Below are 24,187 nucleotides of genomic sequence, written 5' to 3' on the forward strand. Positions count from 1 at the left end.
CCTCAGTCTTCATTTGAAATCTAAATCTAAGCTCCATTTTTGCCAATTGCCATTGTGATATGAAAAATCTACATAGGGAAGAAAGCAAACATACTTTTGGTAGCAAGTGCTCTGTACATATTGGTCTAAACCTCATTACCCTCCCAGCAGATATACACAAATAGCCCTCTCAATACATTTTTCAGAAGAAAAAAAAAAGATAACCTAGAACGTACAGAAAATCAAATGCAATGCTGAGAAAGAAAGTTTTTTCAAAGCTAAACACTAAAAAGATAAATAAAATTATTTTACAAAGAATCACTTTATCTAAAGTGTTATATGAGAATCATGAAGCTTTGAGAGGGAGAGGATAGAGGAGGAGAAAACATGAAAATATTAGAAATGAGGAAACAGAGTCAATCACCATGTACTTAATACAAAGGCCTTCCACACTGGGTATGCCATCTAATATAGAGATCTTAGAGCAACATCTGCCTTTCTGTAAACTTCTTTTACGTCTACACTTTTATCTTAGGTAGGCATTCTCATCATCTTTTAAATCAACCTGAAGCATTAGGATAAATCATTAACCAAACATCATAAGGAGAAAAGGATAACCTTAAAACACTGTAAAAGGAGAGCACAAATAGCTAAGGGCACTAAGGGAACACAAAGCTCCAGGAAGTAGAAAGAATGAGGAGCTACCATAAATCAGAATGAGTAAACAGCCCAAGATGGTACTCTGACAAACAGACAGATATGCATCAAGGCAAAATACGAAAGTGTTGATAATGTTTGAAAAATACAGTAACACTACTTAGCCTCTAGATCACCACTGGATTACATTAGAATTGGAGTAAGTTCAGATGGAGTGATAGTTTTATGTTGGCCTATAAGTTCAACCAAAGAGTCAAAAAAAAAAAAAAACCCAAAAAAACACAACCTTTTGTAAAAGGTCTCCATTAACATCCAAAATAAATAAATGAGCAAGATAAAAACCATGTGGAGAGAGTTCATTATAGTGAAAGATAAAATTATAATATAAACACTATCTTGAATTAGACATATGAAGGCTATTAAAATTTTCTTTCATTTGATTAATGTAATCAGTGCTTACTCCATGCCAGGTACTAAGCTAAGCATATAAAAACTTATAAAGATTAGACCAAGATGCTGCTCTCAAAGTACTCAGAGTCTGGTAGGAAAAGCAAATAAGCAGCCAACTAAAATCATAAACTGCACTCCTCTGGATCTCCTCCACTAGATATAAGCTCCTTGAAGGCAGGGATCTCTTGTCAGCCCTTACAGCCTCAGTTCCTAGTTATTGACATATTGACTCTAGAAGCATAAAGAGTAGGTATCTATAGATTCATTCAATCAACAAATATTTACTGAGCTCCTTCTCTGTACCAGCCACTGTTCCAAGCACTTGTGATAAATCAGTGAACAAAAAAGAAAAAACAGCCCTGCCCTCTGAGCTTCCAAATCAGACCAAAGTTAGAGCTTCTGCAATTAAATTATAGCTATAGCATTTTTTTTTAAAGGGCACATAAGTTCAAACACAAAATTTTAAGGGATTCGCAGGCCCCTTCATTAGTCTGACACAGGTACTCCTCGTTTTTTGCTATAGATCCTGGAAAAGGATGGTGAGTAACTATTGGTTATAATTTAGGAACAACTACCTCTTACTTCTAAGTTTAGACAACCTAAATTGGATCGACTTCTTAAAAATAAAATTGCAAATAATGTAACATAACTTTAAATCTTTAAGTTGCCTAGACTTACCTCCACACCTACCCCTGAGTAAAGATGTAACTATTAACATAAAGATATGGTCACAGTGAAGATAAGCACAAGAGGCACAGACCAAAGACTTTTGCCGTGAAATTACTGTATTGATAAAGAGAAGTACAATCTGTCAGAATATAGAAAAGACTAAAGCCATGGGCAGGCTCAGGGATGTATGACCATGAACAAAAATTTACTCGGTTGACATCTCTGATCCCTTCCTCAAGTGAGATATTTTATAACCTGCAAAATCAAGTATTTAATAAATGAATACTGTCTCTATCAAAAAGTACGACTGTCAGTAAATGTTAATTATTGGAAAACACTGAATTAACAAGCCAACTGCTAGACAAACTTCTTGTGAAGAAATTATTTGCCCATGATATACCCTGATATTGTTTATGAGAAATTATGTTAGCAAAACTATTTATATAATGTTTATTCTCAGACCCAAATGCCTGTAAAAGGTCCAATTCCCAGCTAAAGTCTTTATTCCATATAGATTATTTTGGAGCTGAACAAGTATTAACCAACATAAAGTGACAGTTTATCGAAAAGAAGCATATTCATGTTTGCAATCCAACTTGAAAATAGATTCTGAGTCAATGTGGGCTACAGTGGGAGTCAGGAAAAGAAAACATAAGGAAAGATGAAAATGTTTAAAAGAAAACCAACGTAAGAGAAGTCAGAGTAGAGAGATGAGACTAAATAATACTCTGCTGAAGAGCAGTCAAGGAATCAAAGCCCTTTATCTGTACAGCACCACTTCCTACCCTACATTGGTTATGTTCGTGTGTTACCTTCCAGATAGACATAAACTATTCAAGACAGTATACATTAGACTAATCTCTCTGTACCCCAAATAGAGTTGTTTGGAGGGAAAACAAAAGTGCTTAACAAATATATGTTAAAGAAATACTACACTTTAATATTCAAATAGAAAATGAGTTTTATAATGCCATCCTAAAGCATTTTACTATGTAATTCTCACTACAGATTGCTAACCTTCATTTACTTTATAAGATAAGCATATGTGCTGTTCCAAATGGAAATTCCTAAATCTATCACCTTAAGTAAGTAAGTGCTTTAGAAAAAGACAATTTTTAGTTCCTTCTTCACTGCTCTCAAGACTCAAGCCTTTTCTGAGAGGAGCAACATTAAAGCACTCCAACTTTAAAATCCTCAGACCTGGCCAGGTGGGCAAATTCAATACCATCATGGTAGTGAAATATATAATGCATCGTTGATCAATAAGAAATAACAATTCTAAAGGTTTATGCACCCAATAAAGAGAGCTTCAAAATATATTAAGCAAAAACTGATAGAAATGCAGGGAGGAATAAACACATCCACAACTGCTGCAGAATTCAATACCCTTATCTAAACGATAGAACGAAGTGGGCAGAAAAATCAGCTAATATATGCTAAACTTGAATACTCTTAAGCAACGTGACCTGACATTTATGAAACACTCCACCCAACAAGAGGAGAATACACAGTCGTCTGAAGTGCACACAGTATACTGACCAAGAAAGACCATATTTAGGGCCATAAAACAAGTCTCAATATTCAAAGAATTCAAACCATACAAAGTATATTATCTGACCATAAATTAGAAATCAATAGCAGAAAGATCCTTGGAAAGTTCCCAAATGTTTGCAAATTTAACTCAATAATAAATTACTCAGGGATAAAAGAAAAAGTCAAAAGAAAAAGGAAAAGGAAAACATATCGAAATATGTGGGATGCTACTAAAGCTGTACTTAGGGGTACATTTGTAGTGCTGACTGCCTATATTAGGAAAGGAGAAAAGTTTTATATCCATGACCTCAGGTTCTACTCTAAAAAAAAAAAAAAAATTAAAAATATAAGCAAATTTAAAGCAAAAGAAATGAAATAATAACAAGCAAAGCAGAAATAAATTAAATAGAAAACAGAAGAACAACAGATTAAAAACTAATGAAACCAAAAGCTGGTTAAGAACTATAAAACTGCTAAGTTACTAGCTAGACTGATCAGGAAAAAAGAGAAAAAACATAAACTATGAATAATAGAAATGAGATAGGGGATGTCATTTCAAATCCTACAGATATGATATTGAAAGGAAAATAAGAGAATATTAAACAACTTTTTGCCAATAAATTTGACACAAATTACCAAAGTTCACCCAAGATGAATTAAAAAAAAAAAAACCTAAATAGCTCTGTATCTATTAAAGCATTTAAATTTGTAGTTAAAAAATCTTCCCATAAAAAAAACCTTATGCCCACATATTTTCACTGGTGAAACCAATCAAACAAGTAAAAAATAGTATCAATTCTACACATGCCCTTCCAGAAAACACAAGAAAAGGGATAACATCCTAAGTCATTCTGTGAGACTAGCATTATCCTGTTACCAAAATTGAACAAACACATTATTGAAATGAAAAACTCTAGACCAAAATCCCTCATGATCATACACATAAAAACTCTTAACAAAATTTTAGCAAATTATATCCAATAATCTATAAAAAGGATAATTCATCATGACCAAGTGTGATCTACCCCAGGATTGCAAGGTTTTTTTTTAAATTCAAAATTCAGTGTTCTTGGACTTATTGAGAAAATAAAGGAGAAAATTCATTTGATAATTTCAATAGATGCAGAAAAATCATCTGACAAAATCTAACACCTGTTCATAATTTTAAAATCTCAGCAAACTAGGAATAGGAGGGAACTTCCTCAACATCCAGCTCATCTAAGAAAAACTTACAGCTAACATCATACTTAATAGTAAAAGACTGAATGCTTTATCCCTAAGGTTGGGAATGAGGCAAGGATGTCTGCTCTAACTTCAATTCAACATCAGTAAGCAACCATCAAGCGTAAAAACTTTTTAAAAATTAATAATAACTGGAATTCCCTGGTGGTACAGTGGTTAAGAATCCGCCTGCCAATGCAGAGGACACGGGTTTGAGCCCTGGAACAGGAAGATCCCACATGCCGCAGAGCAACTAAGCCCATGTGCCACAACTACTGAGTCCGCGTTCTAGAGCCCACGAGCCACAACTACTGAAGCCCGCGTGCCTAGAGCCCATGCTCTGCAACAAGAGAAGCCACCGCAATGAGAAGCCTGCACACCACAATGAAGAGTAGCCCTCGCTCACTGCAACTAGAGAAAGCCTGCATGCAGCAACGAAGACCCAATGCAGCCAGAAATAAATAAATAAAATAAACTTATAAAAAAAATTAATAATAACAGCATATTGAATCCAAAGGAAGTGGGAGAAGTAAAGAGCGGAATTTAGTGAAACAGGAAAAAATATGCATTAGAAAGGATAAACAAAGGCACTATGGATTAAAAAGATTGATAAAGCCCCAGTAAGACTGATCAAGAAAAAAGAAAGCTACAAATGATTAATATCAGGAATAAAAATGGAGACATCACCACAGATACTACAGAAATTAAAAAGATAAGATGTTATCTTTTCAAATGCAAACACATTTGAAAATTTAGAACTGGAAAAATCCCTAAATATGTACTAAATGAAACTGACACAAAAATAAACAGAAAATCTGAAGTTCTATAACAATGAGAGAAACTGAACCCAGAATTTTACAACTCCCCACAAAGAAAACTCTAGGTCTAACCCCAGCAAATTCCACTGCACATTTATGAAATAATTAATGCCAATCTCACACAAATTCTACCTAAAAATGGAAAAGGAAGATTCCCCAATCCATTTGCCAAAACCTGAATAAAGTAAAACCTTACATAAATATTAGAAGAAAACGTTTTCCTAAATAAAAAATATTAAATTAAATGCAACAACATATAAGATAATAATACATCACAAGATTGGTTTTATTCTGGAATGCAAAATTGGGTTGTAAATTCATCACATTAATAGAGTAAAAAAAATTATATAGTCACCTCAATAGATACAGAAAAAGCATGATAAAATCCAACATACATTGATGATAAACATTTTGCAAAGGAACAGAAGAGTTAATTTCTTAAATTATCTGTAAAAGCATATAGGAAATATCATGATTATGAAATCTTAAAAGTTCTCCCTTTGATACTGGAAATAAAAATGTTGTTCCATATGATTGTCCATATGATCAAAAGAATCTACAGAAAAGTATTACCTTTAATAGGTGAATTTAGCAAGATTCTTTGATACAAGGTCAATATATGAAAGTCAACTGCATTTCTATATCAGGGCACAGAAAATGAAGAAATTTAATATCAATTAGATATTAAATAGAGTATTTTAAAAATCTAATATCTAGGAATAAATCTAACAAAAGAAATATAAGACCTCTACATAGAAAACTATACAGAGTTATGATAGCTAAATAAGATCTAAATAAATGTAGAGATATATCAAGTTGATGGATTAAATGGGTGAACCCCACTAAGATAATAATTCTCCCTAGAATGATCTACAAATTCAATAAAATCGAAGTTAAAATCACAATAGGTCTTTGTGACACTAATAAAACAGTTCTAAAGTTTATACTGAAATTCAAAAGGACAAGAATAGTCAAGACATTCTTTAAGAAGAACAGGTGGGAAGACTTGATCTATTAAATATTAAGTCTTATTACAGAGCTACAGTAATTAAGGCACAATGATACACAAACAAATCAAAGTGCTCAAACAGCTCAGAAATAGACTACCATATATAAGGACATTATATTTATGACAAAAATGGCACTGCAAAGCAGTGGGGAAAGGGTCATCTCTTTAATAAATCATGCTGTACCAATTCTGTATATGGAAGTAAGATCAAAACAGGACCCCTGCTTCACATAATACACAAGATTAAGGTCTAGGCAGATTATAGACCTAAATGAGAAAGGTAAAATAAGAAAGCTTCTAGGGCTTCCCTGGTGGCGCAGTGGTTGAGAGTCTGCCTGCCAATGCAGGGGACGTGGGTTCGAGCCCTGGTCTGGGAGGATCCCACATGCCGCAGAGCGGCTGGGCCCGTGAGCCACAATTACTGAGCCTGCGCGTCTGGAGCCTGTGCTCCGCAACAAGAGAGGCCGCGACAGTGAGAGGCCTGCGCACCGCGATGAAGAGTGGACCCCGCTTGCCACAACTGGAGAAAGCCCTCGCACAGAAATGAAGACCCAACACAGCCAAAAATAAATAAGTAAATAAATAAAAATTAAAAAAAAAAAAAGAAAGCTTCTAAAAGAAAATACAGAAGAATATCCTCATACCAGAGTAGAAATATCAGGGTAATTTCTTAAATAGGACACAAAAATATTAATCAGGAATGAAAATACTGATATGTCAGATATACTAACCATACCAAAATGGCTAAAGTGAAAAACATGGACAATATTAAGTGTTGGCTAGGATATCTTACCAGCTATATATGAGAGGTCTCACTGATCCATAGCCCAGCTAACACAACAATTTCCATCTTTTTCCCCTTAGCCAGTTTGATGGCTGTATATGTCTCTCACTTAGGAAAACATGCTAACATTACCAACAATTAAAGCTGAAGATAAATATATGCAGAAATTCCACTTTTGGTTACATATGCAACGGAAAAGCTTATAATATACACTAAGATTCAAATACAAGAATGTTCATGGCAGAATTATTTATGAAAATGAAACACTGGAAATAATCCAAATGTTTATTGGCCAAAAAATGGATGAAAAAATTGTGGTCTATTCATTCATCAGAATAGTATACAGCAACAAAATGAACAATGAAAATGAACAAACTATAGTCACGTGCAACAACACTGATAAATCTCACAAAAGTAGCCAAACACAAAAGAATACGCACTCCATGACTAACTGAACGCATATAAAATTCAAAACACAGGCAAAACTAAACCACAGTGTTTAGGGATTTAAACTTAGGTGGAACAACCATTAAGGAAAGGAAGGAAATGATTTCCTAAAAGTCAAGATAGTAGTTACCTTTGGAAGAGGAAGGTATACTGATTGGGAGGGAACATGTAGGAGGCTTCAGGAGTACTGGCAATGTTCTATTTCTTGTCCAGGGATATAGTTACATGGGTGTTTAGCTTGTAAAAATCACTGAGCTGCATATTTGTTTTGTGCACTTTCCTGTGTGTATTTCACACATACACAAGTATAAATTTATCTAATTAAAACTTTTACATAACTTCATATAGACTATTATAAAATGAGTATAAAGGCTTGATGAGAGGACAGGGGAATAAGAGGGGTGACCACATGGGGCTGGAAATGAAGGATAGGAGTGGCATAGAGAGTGGGGGGAGCTTATCTTCCATAATGAGAAGCTACGACACAGTACCTAAAACTAAAAACCAAGCATACCATTTAAGGATATTAAAGTAAGTACAAACTATCAGCTAAGAGAGCAGAGGACTTGTTCTAGGAAAGAGAAAAATTGTAGGCATGAAGTTGGAGGCCTATTGTTCACCAAACAAATCTTGCAGAACTGTTCACTGACTCTTTAAAGCCTTAAACAACTTTTTTGAAAAAAGAACATCCTACAATGTCACCATTTACAAGCAGAACCTTCAACTTAGCCTAAAGGAAAGCTCTCTAAGCAGAAGTGATTCCCCCCTGAACTCTGATTAGCTCACTTGTCGCTCTTAAAATGAGTGTAAAAGAAAATAAAGGAAGAAAAACTCAATCTTTCTTCTATCCCCTAACAAAACAAAAGCTACGAACAAAAAGTTAAAGTATATAATGACTAAATAAAAAGAAACTATTTCCACTGTGGATTACAATGCATGAACTACTGGCAAATGATACAAGAACAGCTACAGTATGGAAATATGAATTTAAACATTTCTAAATGTAGTTTAAAAAATAGACATAACTTATAGACTCAAGATACACACATTAAGGCACTAGCGTTGTCAAGTTAAGGTGCCCCTAATGCATAAAAATTAGGCCAAAGACAGTACAATAAAATTATGTGAAATACGCTCATTTATCAATTTCTAAATAAATCTGATTTATTTTTAACTAACATCTTAATTATCCATATTTACATCTGGAATATAACAACTTTTCTCTATTTAACAATCTGAGACAAACAAAATGTTATGATTATACATTAGCTATGCCTCCTCAGTTTCTAGAGCTGAAATGTCATGTCAATTACTTAACAAGATTTAATTTTACCTTGTTTAATCTGTCCTTGCACAATATTACTGGAAGTTGGAGGAGAACCCCTTGCCTTAGAAAGGTCTGGGGTGCCTGGTCTAGGTGGCCTTTAAAAAGAAGAAGAAAATACATGTATATATACACATTCATAGTTTCATAATTCCAGAGCCATTTAAAATATTAAGCTTTCTAGTTCCAAGTGAATTGCAAAAGAAACACATAACAGAACATTTTCAATTTGCTGTTCCAAAAAGATAGGGGTGTTTTGTTTTGTACCTATTAACATTTTCCATTTCAGATTTTAATACAGAAAACTAAATGATTAACAAATAGCAAGTAAAAATTTTACATCTACAGTTTATGCTTTAAACTAGTTTAAGAAATATTTATGAACACTTTAATCTACTACCACTGACAGATAAATATCATCACTAACCCTTCATTCTTCAGTATTAGCATGCTGATAATTCAGCCCACCCCATATCATTGGTCCAAATGAACTTATGGAACAATATACTGAGTTTCAAAAAATTCAGCCCTAAAATCTGAAAAAGGTAATAAGGCATTAAGAAATCTTCCACTCCACAGGCAGACTGTCCCCTTTTGAATTCCGGCCCTACCATTTACTACTTGTGTGACCTTGGGCAAGTTACTTCACCTCTCTGTGTCTCAGCTCTATCATCTGTAACAAAAGGATAATAAAAGTACCTACATTATAGGGGTAAGGGCATTAAGGAGGTAACATCTGTAAAGTGCTTACAACAGAGCCAGACAGTAGGTAAGTGCTACTTTAGTATGTTAGATTTAAAAAATCCTAAATGTGGTCAGCTCTCAATAAAGTATAATAAAACTAGAGTTTAAAAAGTTGTCTTCATGACTTCTGGAAAATGAGAAATAGCAACTCAGGTTAAATATGTAGAAATATTAAAAGAATACTTCCCTGCACTTTAAAAAGTTGTTTCCTCTTTTCCCATTGAGAAATTCTGACTATACTTCTCACAAAATGCTGAAGCCAGCCACTGAACACTTACCATTCATCACGTGGGTCACACATTTTAACCAAATATACAATTTGAATTAAATGTTAGTGCAAACTGTAAATAGATACAATCTAAGATTATATTTACTGAAGAGCTAGTCTATAATTTGTTAAAGCTGAACTCTGACCTACTCCCTCATTCTAAGTTTTTTTTAAATAGCTACTAAGTATGTCTGAGTATAGATAAAACTGTACAATTTGATTATATTTTAAGTCATGCATGTTGTATTTAAAATTTAAAGGGGAAACACTGAGATGACACAAAAATGCCAAGGTGTGTAGAGCCCACCCCCCAAAAAAAGGTGATAAGAAGTGACAAAAATAAAACAGGTTTCTTTTTTTTTGAAACATAAGAATAAAATCAAACTATCATGGTCACACCTGGTAGGGCCCTTCTTCATATGATCACCAATAAAAGTTGCATTGGTCATACTCATTAAGGTATTTGCCAAAGATATGATAGACAGGAGATGTTGTGTGGTGACGGCCCGGGACACTCCGTAAGTTCCCTTTCCTACTCCCTCCGTTGCCAGCAGCTTCCTTCCTACTTCTGCTTTCCCATGTGATAGTTTACAAGCAGCCTGATTATAACCAGGAAGCATCAGTGACATATGACCTCCTCTCGATAAGAGGCCGAACGATACTGTGCAGTGGGGTTTCAGCATTCCAAGGCGATCAAGACAGACTTCATCCAGAACATCATTCAAACCCCAGGCATGAAGGCAGGACATGAACAATTTTGCAGTGTCCATAGTCAGATTATATTCTAACAGGGTCAGTGGCTTAGATTTGCTGGCCCGATATTCGGGATCACTTTCTTCCCGCCTCTGTCTCATTATCTCCTCATCCTCCTCTTCATCATCAAGGAGATGTTCCTTTATGTTCTCTTTGATAGTTTCTTTCACTTGTTGGAAGAGAACTGCTGCTCGTTTTCCAGTTAGAAAAGAGCCCCCTTTGTCTGAACTGCCAGATGCTTTTTGCAGATTCTCTGGGGAAATAAGCGCAGTATTCGGCCTAGAGGCTTCTTCAGTCAGGAGTTGAATAATCAACGCTTCCACATCAAAGAAAAGCACATGTATGTCCGGGTCTGTTAGGTTTGTCTTTATTGCTTGAACCATCAGGGAGTTATGAGAATATTTAGGTAAATTTCCCTGCAACAAATATTTTTAAAAGATGGCTATAATTCAAAGTATTTAATTTCATGCATTCATTAATGAACAATAAATAATCAAAGGGATTTAAATGCTTATTAAGCTGTCTTTTTAGGTATCTATATCATTAAGAGTAACACACTAACTTTGCCAATCAGCAGCACGTAAAAGATATGAACTTAAACAATTAGAAGAACTTTATGCTGAAACAATTATAAAACTGTCAATTAATCTTTTAAAAAAAAGAAAATGAAAGTTAATTATTGAAGCAGGAAGTCTTTTTACTCATAGAACAGATTAAAAATTGTTTCAATAACTTACATGCAAATTCTACCTCTGAGAATGTAATACTACTGTTCCACCTGAAAGAATAATGCATTCATCACAGCTACTCATCCTTTTAAGTTGCTGCACCATCAAATTCCTCCTTTTTCACTTTACCTTCAATCTCTCCCTGTCCGTAAATTCTTTTCCCTCAATAGAGAACATGTTCAAGTCTACTTAGAATCTTTAAAAGTGTTATCCTTTGACCATGTTCCTTCTTCTATTTCTTTCCCAGTCTACTGCCCCTTTTAGCCACATTTAAGGAAAGTAGTAGACTAATCCAGCGGAAACTTTTCAGTCCCTCTCCTCGTTAATCTCTTTGCAGTATCTCTGACCATATCCATAATCTCTGACATTGTTGATTTTGCTAAGAGACACAGAAAGAGAGAGAAAGTATAAAAAGAGCTTCCCGGAGAACACCTTCTTAGTGAGCCTTCTAATTCTGACCACCCTTCTCAGTCAGCTGCGCTGAAAACTCACTCTTTCTCCCGTATTAGAACTATCACCTGTATGCAGGTGGCCTCCTAATCTCCATCACCAGCCAGACCAGCTCCTGAAGGAGCTCCAATCCTGCAGTTCCCACGGCTTGTATCCGGATGTCCCACAGAACCTTGTGCTTAATCTGTCCTAATCTCCACCCTCCCACTAAACCTGCTGCATCTCCCACACCACTGGTTGAGAATCATTCTTCTAATCTATCCCCACCATCACCATCACTATGTTCAGACCCTTATGTCCTCTCCTCTAAACAGGCTTCACTGCCCCTAGTCTCTCCTTACTCCCATCCAGCCTCCACAGGCCACAAGACTGCTTGCTGAAGAACAAATCTAATCCTATCACTCTTCTGCCAAACACTGCCATTACCATGGGTTATTAACAGAAATGGAAAATACAAAATTAAAACTAAATCAAAGTATAGGTGAATAGATCTCAAGATGAGAAAGGACTTGCCAAACACATTTAAATTTAAAATTCACTACTATAAAAAGTTAAGGCAAGTAAGAAATAGGAAGAAAAATGTGCCAGAAGTAGGACTAATGAAGTTATAAACTATATAAAAAATAGTAATACCAAAAGAAAAGGGAAAAATATCATAAAGGTCAAGGGCAATTCACAGTAAAAGAGACAAATAGTCAAGGAATATAAGGGAAAACCTACTCAAATGAATTGTCGAGGAAATAACAATTAAATAACCACAAGATACCACTTATAAAATTAGCAAACAGTAAACACGAAAAAAATACTTAGGCAGGAGTACAATGAAAGTCAGACCCACACACTGCAGGCATGAATTTAAATAGAGCCTTTTGGAAGAGCAATTTGGCAAAACACATCATGAGCCCTTAAGATTGTTTGATCCAGTACATTTATTCCTAGAACCCTATCCTAAATAGTCAGAAATACAAAGACGTTCAGTGAAACAGTATCCATTATTTTAGATTGAAAACAACCTAAATAATCCAACAATAAAGAAATAAATAATTTAAACATAACCATGTAATAAATATTGTAATCACTACAAATCATGCTTCCTGGGCACATTTAACCACATGGCAAAATGCCCATGTTCCAATTTTAAGTGAGATAAGATTACACATGTGCACATATGTACACACACACACAATACAACAGAGTATAATTGTGATTTCATTTATTCAATGCCCAAGTATGCATTTGAGCACAGTGACAAACACTGGAAAGAAATACATGAAAATGTTCATAGCAACCACTTTTTGTGATAGAGTCATATCAGATTTACATTTTCTTCATATTTCCATATATTTCTTAAATTGTATATAATCAATATGTATTATTTTCATAATTAGAAAATAATGCTCTAGGATAAAATGCAAAATCCTTCAGCACAACATTCAAGGCCCATTACAATTTGATACCAAATATTTTCCAGCTATAACAAACAGGCTCTAGCACCATAACCACACTCCCTCACCCATTAATCCCTTTATTTATTTCTTTACACAAAATATTCCTCTTTGCTCTACTCCAATCCCTTCTCTTCCATCAAGACCCTCATCCTCCCGGGAAAGTTAGTCCACAATGAACCCAGTTCCCATAACATTTTCTATACTATATATCACAAACTTGTAAGCCCTGGCTATATTTATATAATTAGTTATTTTATGTATTTACATTTTCCTGTACTCTACAGGAACTATACCTTACTCATCTTGTGTAACCTCATGCGTATCAGAGTACCTGGCAGAATGAACAAAGAACATAAAAATCTTTATAAAATTATTTTAAGTGGCTAATCCACTCTTCACTCGTAAAATTACAATAAGTCCCTTTAAATGGCCTATCTTCTGTCTCAGTCCTCCTCCCATCTGACTATGTTCCTTTCCAGCTTAAGAGGCTTCAACAGCATTTTATAACCCAAGGATAAAATCTTCGTAAAGACTTCTTTGCAAAGCACAAAACAGCCTCCAAAACAGACTGCTGCTGACTCCCCCAATTCCATCTCTAACCACAACCCTGCATCTTCTACTGAAACCAAATTAAACCACTTGTGCCTTCCAGAACCATGCAGTTGCAGACACTTGTGCCTTTGCATTACTTATGCCAGGATCACGCTCCTTTCTCATTCCCACTGCTGCCACTCAAGTCATACTTCTATTCAACCTTCAAGAAGTAACTCAAGTGGCTGCTCTTTCAAAAATTATTTCCAGAATTATCACTCATTCTGCTTCCTTTGTATAAACCTCTCCTCTGAATTGAATAAATGGTATTTAAAGGGAGGTAGAAAATAAATATTATTTCCATACTATAGCTTAAGAACCTAAGGTGCATAAGCAGTAATGATAAATTTAGACTACACAAAATATGAAGTAAAAAAAAAAAATCAAGACTTTCTGAATTTCATTCCTCTGTTTAACTCATTCATTCCACATTTACCTATGTTTGTGCAAGGTGCTAAGGACACAAAGATAAATAAAACGATTTTCTAGTCATGCAACTCAAAACTAACAATAATGACATTACTATGTAGGATGAGTGGTACTACAAATAAAGGGCAGTTGGAAGGTACAATAAGAAACACAACAGAAAGGGACTTCCCTGGTAGCTCAGTGGTTAAGAATCTGTCTGCCAATGCAGGGGACACAGGCTCGAGCCCTGGTCTGGGAAGATCCCACATGCCGTGGAGCAACTAAGCCCGTGTGCCACAACTACTGAGCCTGCATGCCACAACTACTGAAGCCCACACGCCTAGAGCCCGTGCTCTGCAACAAGAGAAGCCACCGCAATGAAAAGCCTGTGCACCACAACGAAGAGTAGCCCCCGCTCACCGCAACAAGAGAAAGCCTGTGCATGGCAACGAAGACCCGATGCAGCCAAAAAAAAAAAAAAAAAACACATCAGAGAAAGAGAAAGTACCAACTCCACCTTGGGTGATCAGGGAGAACCTCACCAAAGGGATAACTTGAGGTATGCAAGGGCAGAAAGATAGCAGGATGTGAAAAAGCATAAAGGCAGGAAACATCACAGGATGGGTGTTGATGGTGATGACTAAGACAAAGAATGCAAGGCATGGTTCATTGAGAGCACAGAAGTCCACACTAAGGCTTTTCAATTTTCTCTTGCAGGCTTAGGAGCCATTAAAACAGTGCTTCTCTCAGAACACCAGGTATGCTTGTTAAAGTACAGGTTCCTGGGCCTGATATCAGACCTGAATCAATGTCTCTTGGAATGGATCAGAATCTGCCTAATGAAACCCTAGATAGCTTTATACAGCAAAGTATGAGAGCTCCTATCTAAAGGCTTTAATAAGGGGAGTAACATGATCAAATTTAATTTTATAACTATTTATCCACCAGCAATGTTGGCTGAAAAGAAGCAAGATCAGGATCATGAATATAAACCTGGAGGAAACAGAAGCCATCCAGATGAGGGAAGATAAAAGTATGCAATAGTACTGAAAATGTAGAAGATGGGATGGGTTGAAGGACGCATACGCTACTGTTTTATTTCTCACACCACCATGCTTCGTATTTCCTTTTTCAAACACTAAATGTGTAATGTCAAACACTATGCTTAGACGATGGCGGTGTGGGAAGACGCGGAGTTAGCGTCTCCCCACAACTAGGGCGCCTGCTGGCCGCTGGTGGGGGACTCTGACACCCAAGGAGATGGGAGGAACCCCCAAGTGAACTGGTAGAACGTGGGGGACTGACTGGGGAGGAGAAGGAGAGACCAGACAGGATTGGCACCCCTGAGGCTGCGGAAATCAGGAGAGGCAGGCGGGAGGGGCCCTCAGGAGGAGTGGGAGAGGAGCAGAGGCTGTTTGCCCCACCCACCTAGGCACAGGGAGCCTGCTGAGCTCCCAGGCTAGTCCCCTGCCCTCCAAGGCCCCACCCAGACCGCGTGGGTCCTTCAGGACACAGGAGGCAGGCAAGGGAGATCAGAAGAGGCAGGGGGAGCGGCCCTCCAGGAGGAGTGGCAGAGGAAAGGAGGGCATTTGCCCTGCCCACTCCAGCCCAGGAAGCCTGCTGGGCTCCCAGGTGAGGTCCCCCCAACCCTTGAGACCAGGTGTGGGGGGCAAGCCTGGGCCCCTTCTGTTCCTTGAGCCTAAGCCACACCCCCCACAGCCCCCAGGGCCTTTTCCAGCCCTGGGGGTCCTGAGCATAGGGCCCACCCACCGCCCAAACCTCACCCTTGCTTACACCCCGCCCTCCAGAGCCAAGGTGTTTCCTCCCTTTTTTTTTTCTTTTCCCTCCTTTTTTACTATTGTGGTACCAATGTACCTTCCAGCTGTTGATTCAGCTATATTTTTATTTTTATTTTCTTTCTAACATATCTGTTAGTTTCGTAGTCTAATTTTACTTTTTACTTTGTTATTGCTCTTTTTTTTTTTTTTTTGCCACCCCACACGGCTTGCGGGATCTTGACCCCCACATGAGCTGGGGGTCAGGAGAAAGCTCCTGCGGTGGGAGCTCCAAGTCCAAACCACTGGACTAACAGAGAACCTTAGACCCCAGGGAATATTCATTAGAGTGAGGTCTCACGGAGGTCGTCATCTCAGCACCAAGACCCAGCTCTACCCAACAGCCTACAAACTCCAGTGCTGGAAGCCTCAGGCCAAAGAACAAGTAAGACAGGAACACAATCCCACTCAGTAAAAAAAATTTAAAAAAAATAAGGTGGCAAAAAATACATCACAGATGAAGGAGCAAGGTAAAAACCTACAAGACCAAATAAATGAAGAGGAAATAGGCAATCTACCTGAAAAAGAATTCAGAGTAATGACAGTAAAGATGATCCAGAATCTCAGAAATGGAGTGGAGGCAGGGACTGAGAAAATACAAGAAATGTTTAACAAATATCTAGAAGAACTAAAGAACAAACAAACAGAGATGAACAACACAATAACTAAAATGAAAACTACACTAGAAGGAATCAATAACAGAATAACTGAGGCAGAAGAACGAACAAGTGAGCTGGAAGACAAAATGGTGGAAATAACTGCCAAGGAGCAGAATAAATAAAAAAGAATGAAAAGAATTGAAGACAATCTCAGAGACTTCTGGGACAACAGTAAACACACCAACATTTGAATTATAGGGATCCCAGAAGAACAAGAGAAAAAGAAAGGGTCTGAGAAAATATTTGAAGAGATTATAGTGGAAAACTTCCCTAACATGAGAAAGGAAATAGTCACCCAAGTCCAGGAAGCACAGAGAGTCCTATACAGGATATACCCTAGGAAAAACACACCAAGACACATATTAATCAAACTAACAAAAATTAAATTCAAAGAAAAAATATTAAAAGCAGCAAGGGAAAAACAAAAAGTAACATACAAAGGAATTCCCATAAGGTTATCAGCTTATTTTTCAGCAGAAACTCTGCAGACCAGAAGGGAGTGGCAGGGTACAGTTAAAGTGATGAAAGAGAAAAACCTACAACCAAGATTACTCTACCCAGTAAGGATCTCATTCAGATTCAATGGAAAAATCAAAACCTTTCCAGACAAGCAAAAGCTAAGAGAATTCAGCACCATCAAACCAGCTTTACAACAAATGCTAAAGAAATTTCTCTAGGCGGGAAACACAAGAGAAGAAAAAGACCCACAAAAACAAATCCAAAACAATTAAGAAAATGGTAATAGGAACATACATATCAATAATAACCTTGAATGTAAATGGATTAAATACTCCAACCAAGAGACAAAGACTGGCTCAATGGATACAAAAACAAGACCCATATATGTGCTGTCTACAAGAGACCCACTTCAGACCTAGGGACACATACAGACTGAAAGTGAAGGGTTGGAACAAGATATTCCATGCAAATGGAAATCAAAAGAAAGCTGGAGTAGCAATATTCATATCAGATAAAATAGACTTTAAAATAAAGACTGTTACAAGAGATAAGGAGGGACACTACATAGTGCTCAAAGGATCAGTCCAAGAAGAAGATATAACAATTATAAATGTTTATGCACCCAACACAGGAGCACCTCAATACATAAGGCAAATGCTAACAACCATGAAAGGAGAAATCGACAGTAACACAATAATAGAAGGGGACTTTAACACCCCACTTACAACAATGGACAGATCATCCAAACAGAAAATATATAAGGAAACACAAGCTTTACATGACACAATAGACCAGATAGATTTAATTGATATTTATAGAACATTCCACCCAAAAGTGGCAGAATACACTTTCTTCTCAAGTGCACATGGAACATTCTCCAGGATAGATCACATCTTGGGTCACAAATCAAGCCTTGGAAAATTTAAGAAAATTGAAATCGTACCAAACATCTTTTCTGACCACAACGCTATCAGATTGGAAATCACTTACAGGAAAAAAACTGTAAAAAACACAAGTACATGGAGTCTAAACAGTGAGCTACTAAATAACAAAGAGATCACTGAAGAAATCAAAGAAGAAATTTAAAAATACATAGAAACAAATGACAACAAAAACACGATGACCCAAAACCTATGGGACGCAGCAAAAGCAATTCTAAGAGGGAAGTTTATAGCAATTCAATCTCACCTCGAGAAACAAGAAAAATCTCAAATAAACAATCTAACCCTACACTTAAAACAACTTGAGAAAGAAGAACAAAGAAAACCCAAAGTCAGTAGAAGGAAAGAAATCATAAAGATCAGAGCAGAAATAAATGAAATAGAAACGAAGAAAACAATAGCAAAGATCAATAAAACTAAAAACCGGTTATTTGAGAATATAAGCAAAATTGATAAACGCTTAGCCAGACTCATCAAGAAAAAAAGGGAGAGGATGCAAATCAATAAAATTAGAAATGAAAAAGGAGAAAATAACCACTGACACTGAAGAAATACAAAGGTTTATAAGAGACTACTACAAACAACTATATGCCAATAAAATGGACAACCACAAAGAAATGGACAAATTCTTGGACAGGTTCAATTTTTCCAAGACTAAACCAGGAGGAATTAGAAAATATAAACAGACCTATCACAAGTAATGAAATTGAAACCATAATTGAAAATCTTCCAACAAACAAAAGTCCAGGACCAGATGGCTTCACAGGGGAATTCTATCAAACATAGAGAAGAGCTAACACCGATCCTTCTCAAACTCTTCCAAAAAAATTGCAGAGGGAGAAACACTCCCAAATTCATTCTACGAAGTCACCATCACCCTGATACCAAAACTAGAAAAAGATATCACAAAAAAAGAAAATTATAGACCAATGTCACTGATGAACATAGATGCAAAAATCCTGAACAAAATACTAGCAAACAGAATCAAACAGCACATTAAAAGGATCATACACCATGATCAAGTGGGATTTATCCCAGGGATGCAAGGATTCTTCAATATACATAAATCAATCAATGTGATATATCACATTAACAAATTAAGGAGTAAAAACCATATGATCATCTCAATAGATGCAGAAAAAGCTTTTGACAAAATTCAACACCCATTTATAAAAACTCTCCAGAAAATGGGCATAGAGGGAACCTACCTCAACATAATAAAGGCCATGTATGACAAACCCACAGCAAACATCATACTAAATGGTGAAAAACTGAAAGCATTTCCACTAAGATCAGGAACAAGACAAGGATGTCCACTCTCACCACTCTTATACAACATAGTTTTGGAAGTCCTAGCCATGGCAATCAGAGAAGAAAAAGAAATAAAAGGAATACAAATTGGAAAAGAAGAAGTAAAACTGTCACTGTTTGCAGATGACATGATACTATACATATAAAGTCCTAAAGATGCTACCAGAAAACTACTAGAACTAATCAATGAATTTGGTAAGGTTGCAGGATACAAAATTAATGCACAGAAATCTCTGGCATTCGTATACACTAACAATGAAAGATCAGAAAGAGAAATTAAGGAAACAATTCCATTTACCATCACAACAAAAAGAATAAAATACCTAGGAATAAACCTACCTAAGGGGGGGCCCTCGGGAAGATGGCGGAAGAGTAAGACGCGGAGATCACCTTCCTTCCCACAGATACAGTAGAAATACATCTACACGTGGAACTGCTCCCACAGAACACCCACTGAACGCTGGCAGAAAACGTCCGATCTCCAAAAAGGCAAGAAACTCCCCCCGTACTTGGGTAGGGCAAAAGAAAAAAGAAATAACAGAGACAAAAGAATAGGGACGGCACCTGCACCAGTGGGAGGGAGCCGTGAAGGAGGAAAGATTTCCACGCACTAGGAAGCCCCTTAGCGGGCGGAGACTGCGGGTGGCAGAGGGGGGAAGCTTCGGAGCCACGGAGGAGAGCACAGCCACAGGGGTGCGGAGGGCAAAGCGGAGAGGTTCCCGCACGGAGGCTCGGCGCCGAGCAGCACTCTCCAGCCCGAGAGGCTTGTCTGCTCACCCGCCGGGGCGGGCGGGGCTGGGAGCTGAGGCTCGGGCTTCGGTCGGATCGCAGGGAGAGGACTGGGGTTGGCGGCGTGAACACAGCCTGAAGGGGTTAGTGCACCACAGCTAGCCGAGAGGGAGTCCGGGAAAAAGTCTGCAGCTGCCGAAGAGGCAAGAGACTTTTTCTTCCCTCTTTGTTTCCTGGTGCGCGAGGAGAGGGGATTCAGAGCGCCGCCTAAGCGAACTTCAGAGACGGGCGCGAGCCGCAGCTACCAGCGCGGATCCCACAGCAACAGGGGCGCAGAGGGAAAAACGGAGAGATTCCCGCACAGAGGCTCGGCGCCGAGCAGCACTCTCCAGCCCGAGAGGCTTGTCTGCTCCCCCGCCGGGGCGGGCGGGGCTGGGAGCTGAGGCTCCGGTTTCGGTTTCGGTTGGATCGCAGGGAGAGGACTGGGGCTGGCAGCGTGAACACAGCCTGAAGGGATTAGCGCACAACAGCTGGCTGGGAGGGAGACCGGGAAAAAGTCTGCAGCTGCCGAAGAGGCAAGGGACTTTTTCTTGCCTCTTTGTTTCGCGGCGCGCAAGGAGAGGGGATTCAGAGCGCCGCCTAAACGAACTCCAGAGAAGGGCGCGAGCCGCGGCGATCACCGCAGACCCCACAGCAACAGGGGCGCAGAGAGAAAAAAAAACGGAGAGACTCCCGCACAGAGGCTCGGCGCGGAGCAGCACTCACCAGCCCGAGAGGCTTGTCTGCTCGGCGGGCGGGGCTGGGAGCTGAGGCTCGGGTTTCGGTTTCGGTTGGATCGCAGGGAGAGGACTGGGGCTGGCGGCGTGAACACAGCCTGAAGGGGTTAGCGCACCACAGCTGGCTGGTAGGGAGTCCGGGAAAAAGTCTGCAGCTGCCGAAGAGGCAAGAGACTTTTTCTTGCCTCTTTGTTTCGCGGCGCGCAAGGAGAGGGGATTCAGAGTGCCGCCTAAACGAACTCCAGAGAAAGGCGTGAGCCGCGGCGATCAGCACGGACCCCAGAGACGGGCGTGAGACGCTGGGGCTGCTGCTGCCGCCTCCAAAAAGCCTGTGTGTGAGCACAAGTCACTCTCCACATCGCCCCTCCCGGGAGCCTGTGCAGCCCGCCACTGCCAGGGTCCCGTGATCCGGGGACAAGTTCCCCGGGAGAACGCACTGCCCGCCTCAGGCTGGTGCAACGTCACGCCGGCCTCGGCCGCCTCAGGCTCACCCCGGCTCCTCTGTACACCTCCCTACCCGCGGCCTGAGTGAGCCAGAGCCCCCGAAGCAGCTGCTCCTTTAACCCCGTCCTGTCTGTGCGGGGAATAGACGCCCTCAGGCGACCTACACGCAGAGGCGGGTCCAAATCCAAAGCTGAACCCCAGGAACTGTGCGAACAGGGAAGATAAGGGGAAATCTCTCCCAGCAACCTTAGAAGCAGCGGATTAAAACTCCACAAACAACTTGATGTGCCTGCATCTGGTGAATACCTGAATAGACAACGAATCATCCCAAATTCAGGAGGTGGACTTTGGGAGCAGGATATATTAATTTTTTCCCTTTTCCTTTATTTGTGAGTGTATATGTATATGCTTCTGGGTGCGATTTTGTCTGTATAGCTTTGCTTTACAATAGCTTTATTTTACTTCACTATATTATAGCCTCTTTCTTTCTTTCTTTCTTTCTTTCTATTTTTTCTCCCTTCTACTCTGAGCCGTGTGGACGAAAGGCTCTTGGTGCTCCAGCCAGGCATCAGGGCCGTGCCTCTGAGGTGGGAGAGCCAACTTCAGGACACTGGTCCACAAGAGACCTCCCAGCTTCACGTAATACCAAAAGGCAAAAATCTCTCAGAGATCTCCATCTCAACATCAAGACCCAGCTTCACTCAACGACCAACAAGCTACAGTGCTGGACACCCTATGCCAAACAACTAGCAAGACAGGAACACAGCCCCATCCATTAGCAGAGAGGCTGCCTAAAATCATAATAAGGCCACAGACACCCCAAAATACACCACCAGACGTGGACGTGCCCACCAGAAAGACAAGAGCCAACCTCATCCACCAGAGCTCAGGCACTAGTTCCCTCCACCAGGAAGCCTACACAACCCACTGAACCAACCTTAGCCACTGGGGACAGATACCAAAAACAACAGGAACTACGAACCTGCAGCCTGTGAAAAGGAGACCCCAAACACAGTAAGATAAGCAAAATGAGACGACAGAAAAACACACAGCAGATGAAGGAGCAGGGTCAGAACATACCAGACTTAACAAATGAAGAGGAAATAGGTAGTCTACCTGAAAAAGAATTCAGAATAATGATAGTAAGGATGATCCAAAATCTTGGAAATAGAATAGACAAAATGCAAGAAACATTTAACAAGGACGTAGAAGAACTAAAGAGGAACCAAGCAATGATGAAAACCACAATAAATGAAATTAAAAATACTCTAGATGGGATCAATAGCAGAATAACTGAGGCAGAAGAAAGGATAAGTGACCTGGAAGATAAAATGGTGGAAATAACTACTGCAGAGCAGGATAAAGAAAAAAGAATGAAAAGAACTGAGGACAGTCTCAGAGACCTCTGGGACAACATTAAACGTGCCAACATTCGAATTATAGGGGTCCCAGAAGAAGAAGAGAAAAAGAAAGGGACTGAGAAGATATTTGAAGAGATTATAGTTGAAAACTTCCCTAATATGGGAAAGGAAATAGTTAATCAAGTCCTGGAAGCACAGAGAGTCCCATACAGGATAAACCCAAGGAGAAACACACCAAGACACATATTAATCAAACTGTCAAAAATTAAATATAAGGAAAACATATTAAAGGCAGCAAGGGAAAAAAAACAAATAACACACAAGGGAATCCCCATAAGGTTAACATCTGATCTTTCAGCAGAAACTCTGCAAGCCAGAAGGGAGTGGCAGGATATACTTAAAGTGATGAAGGAGAAAAACCTGCAACCAAGATTACACTACCCAGCAAGGATCTCATTCAGATTCGATGGAGAAATTAAAACCTTTACAGACAAGCAAAAGCTGAGAGAGTTCAGCACCACCAAACCAGCTTTACAACAAATGCTAAAGGAACTTCTCTAGGCAAGAAACACAAGAGAAGGAAAACACCTACAATAACAAACCCAAAACATTTAAGAAAATGGGAATAGGAACATACATATCGATAATTACCTTGAATGTAAATGGATTAAATGCTCCCACCAAAAGACACAGGCTGGCTGAATGGATACAAAAACAAGACCCATATATATGCTGTCTACAAGAGACCCACTTCAGACCTAGAGACACATATAGACTGAAAGTGAGGGGATGGAAAAAGATATTCCATGCAAATGGAAATCAAAAGAAAGCTGGAGTAGCAATTCTCATATCAGACAAAATAGACTTTAAAATAAAGACTATTACAAGAGACAAAGAAGGACACTATATAATGATCAAGGGATCGATACAAGAGGAAGGTATAACAATTGTAAATATTTATGCACCCAACATAGGAGCACCTCAATACATAAGGCAAATACTAACAGCCATAAAAGGGGACATCGACAGCAACACAATCATAGTAGGGGACTTTAACACCCCACTCTCACCAATGGACAGATCATCCAAAATGAAAATAAATAAGGAAACACAAGCTTTAAATGATACATTAAACAAGATAGACTTAATTGATATTTATAGGACATTCCATCCAAAAACAACAGAATACACATTTTTCTCAAGTGCTCATGGAACATTCTCCAGGATAGATCATATCTTGGGTCACAAATCAAGCCTTGGTAAATTTAAGAAAATTGAAATAGTATCAAGTATCTTTTCCGACCACAACGCTATGAGACTAGATATCAATTACAGGAAAAGACCTGTAAAAAATACAAACACATGGAGGCTACACAATACATTACTTAATA

General features: G+C 38.7%; 1 protein-coding gene across 6 annotated transcripts in view; it reads right to left on the minus strand.

Moving 5' to 3' along the window:
• WDR7 (WD repeat domain 7) overlaps positions 1-24,187 on the minus strand; it is a 366,979-nt gene that overhangs the window by 238,948 nt on the left and 103,844 nt on the right. For all 6 annotated transcript variants that reach the window (XM_082416400.1, XM_082416401.1, XM_082416402.1 and 3 more), the window contains 2 exons: positions 10,303-11,072; positions 8,901-8,989 (listed from right to left, as the gene is read on the minus strand). In XM_082416400.1, coding sequence (XP_082272526.1) covers positions 8,901-8,989; positions 10,303-11,072 — 859 coding nt within the window. The remainder of the gene's footprint in view (positions 1-8,900; positions 8,990-10,302; positions 11,073-24,187) is intronic.

The sequence above is a fragment of the Balaenoptera physalus genome, assembly GCF_965194825.1.
Source record: "Balaenoptera physalus genome assembly, chromosome: 12".
NCBI classification, from domain to species: domain Eukaryota; kingdom Metazoa; phylum Chordata; class Mammalia; order Artiodactyla; family Balaenopteridae; genus Balaenoptera; species Balaenoptera physalus.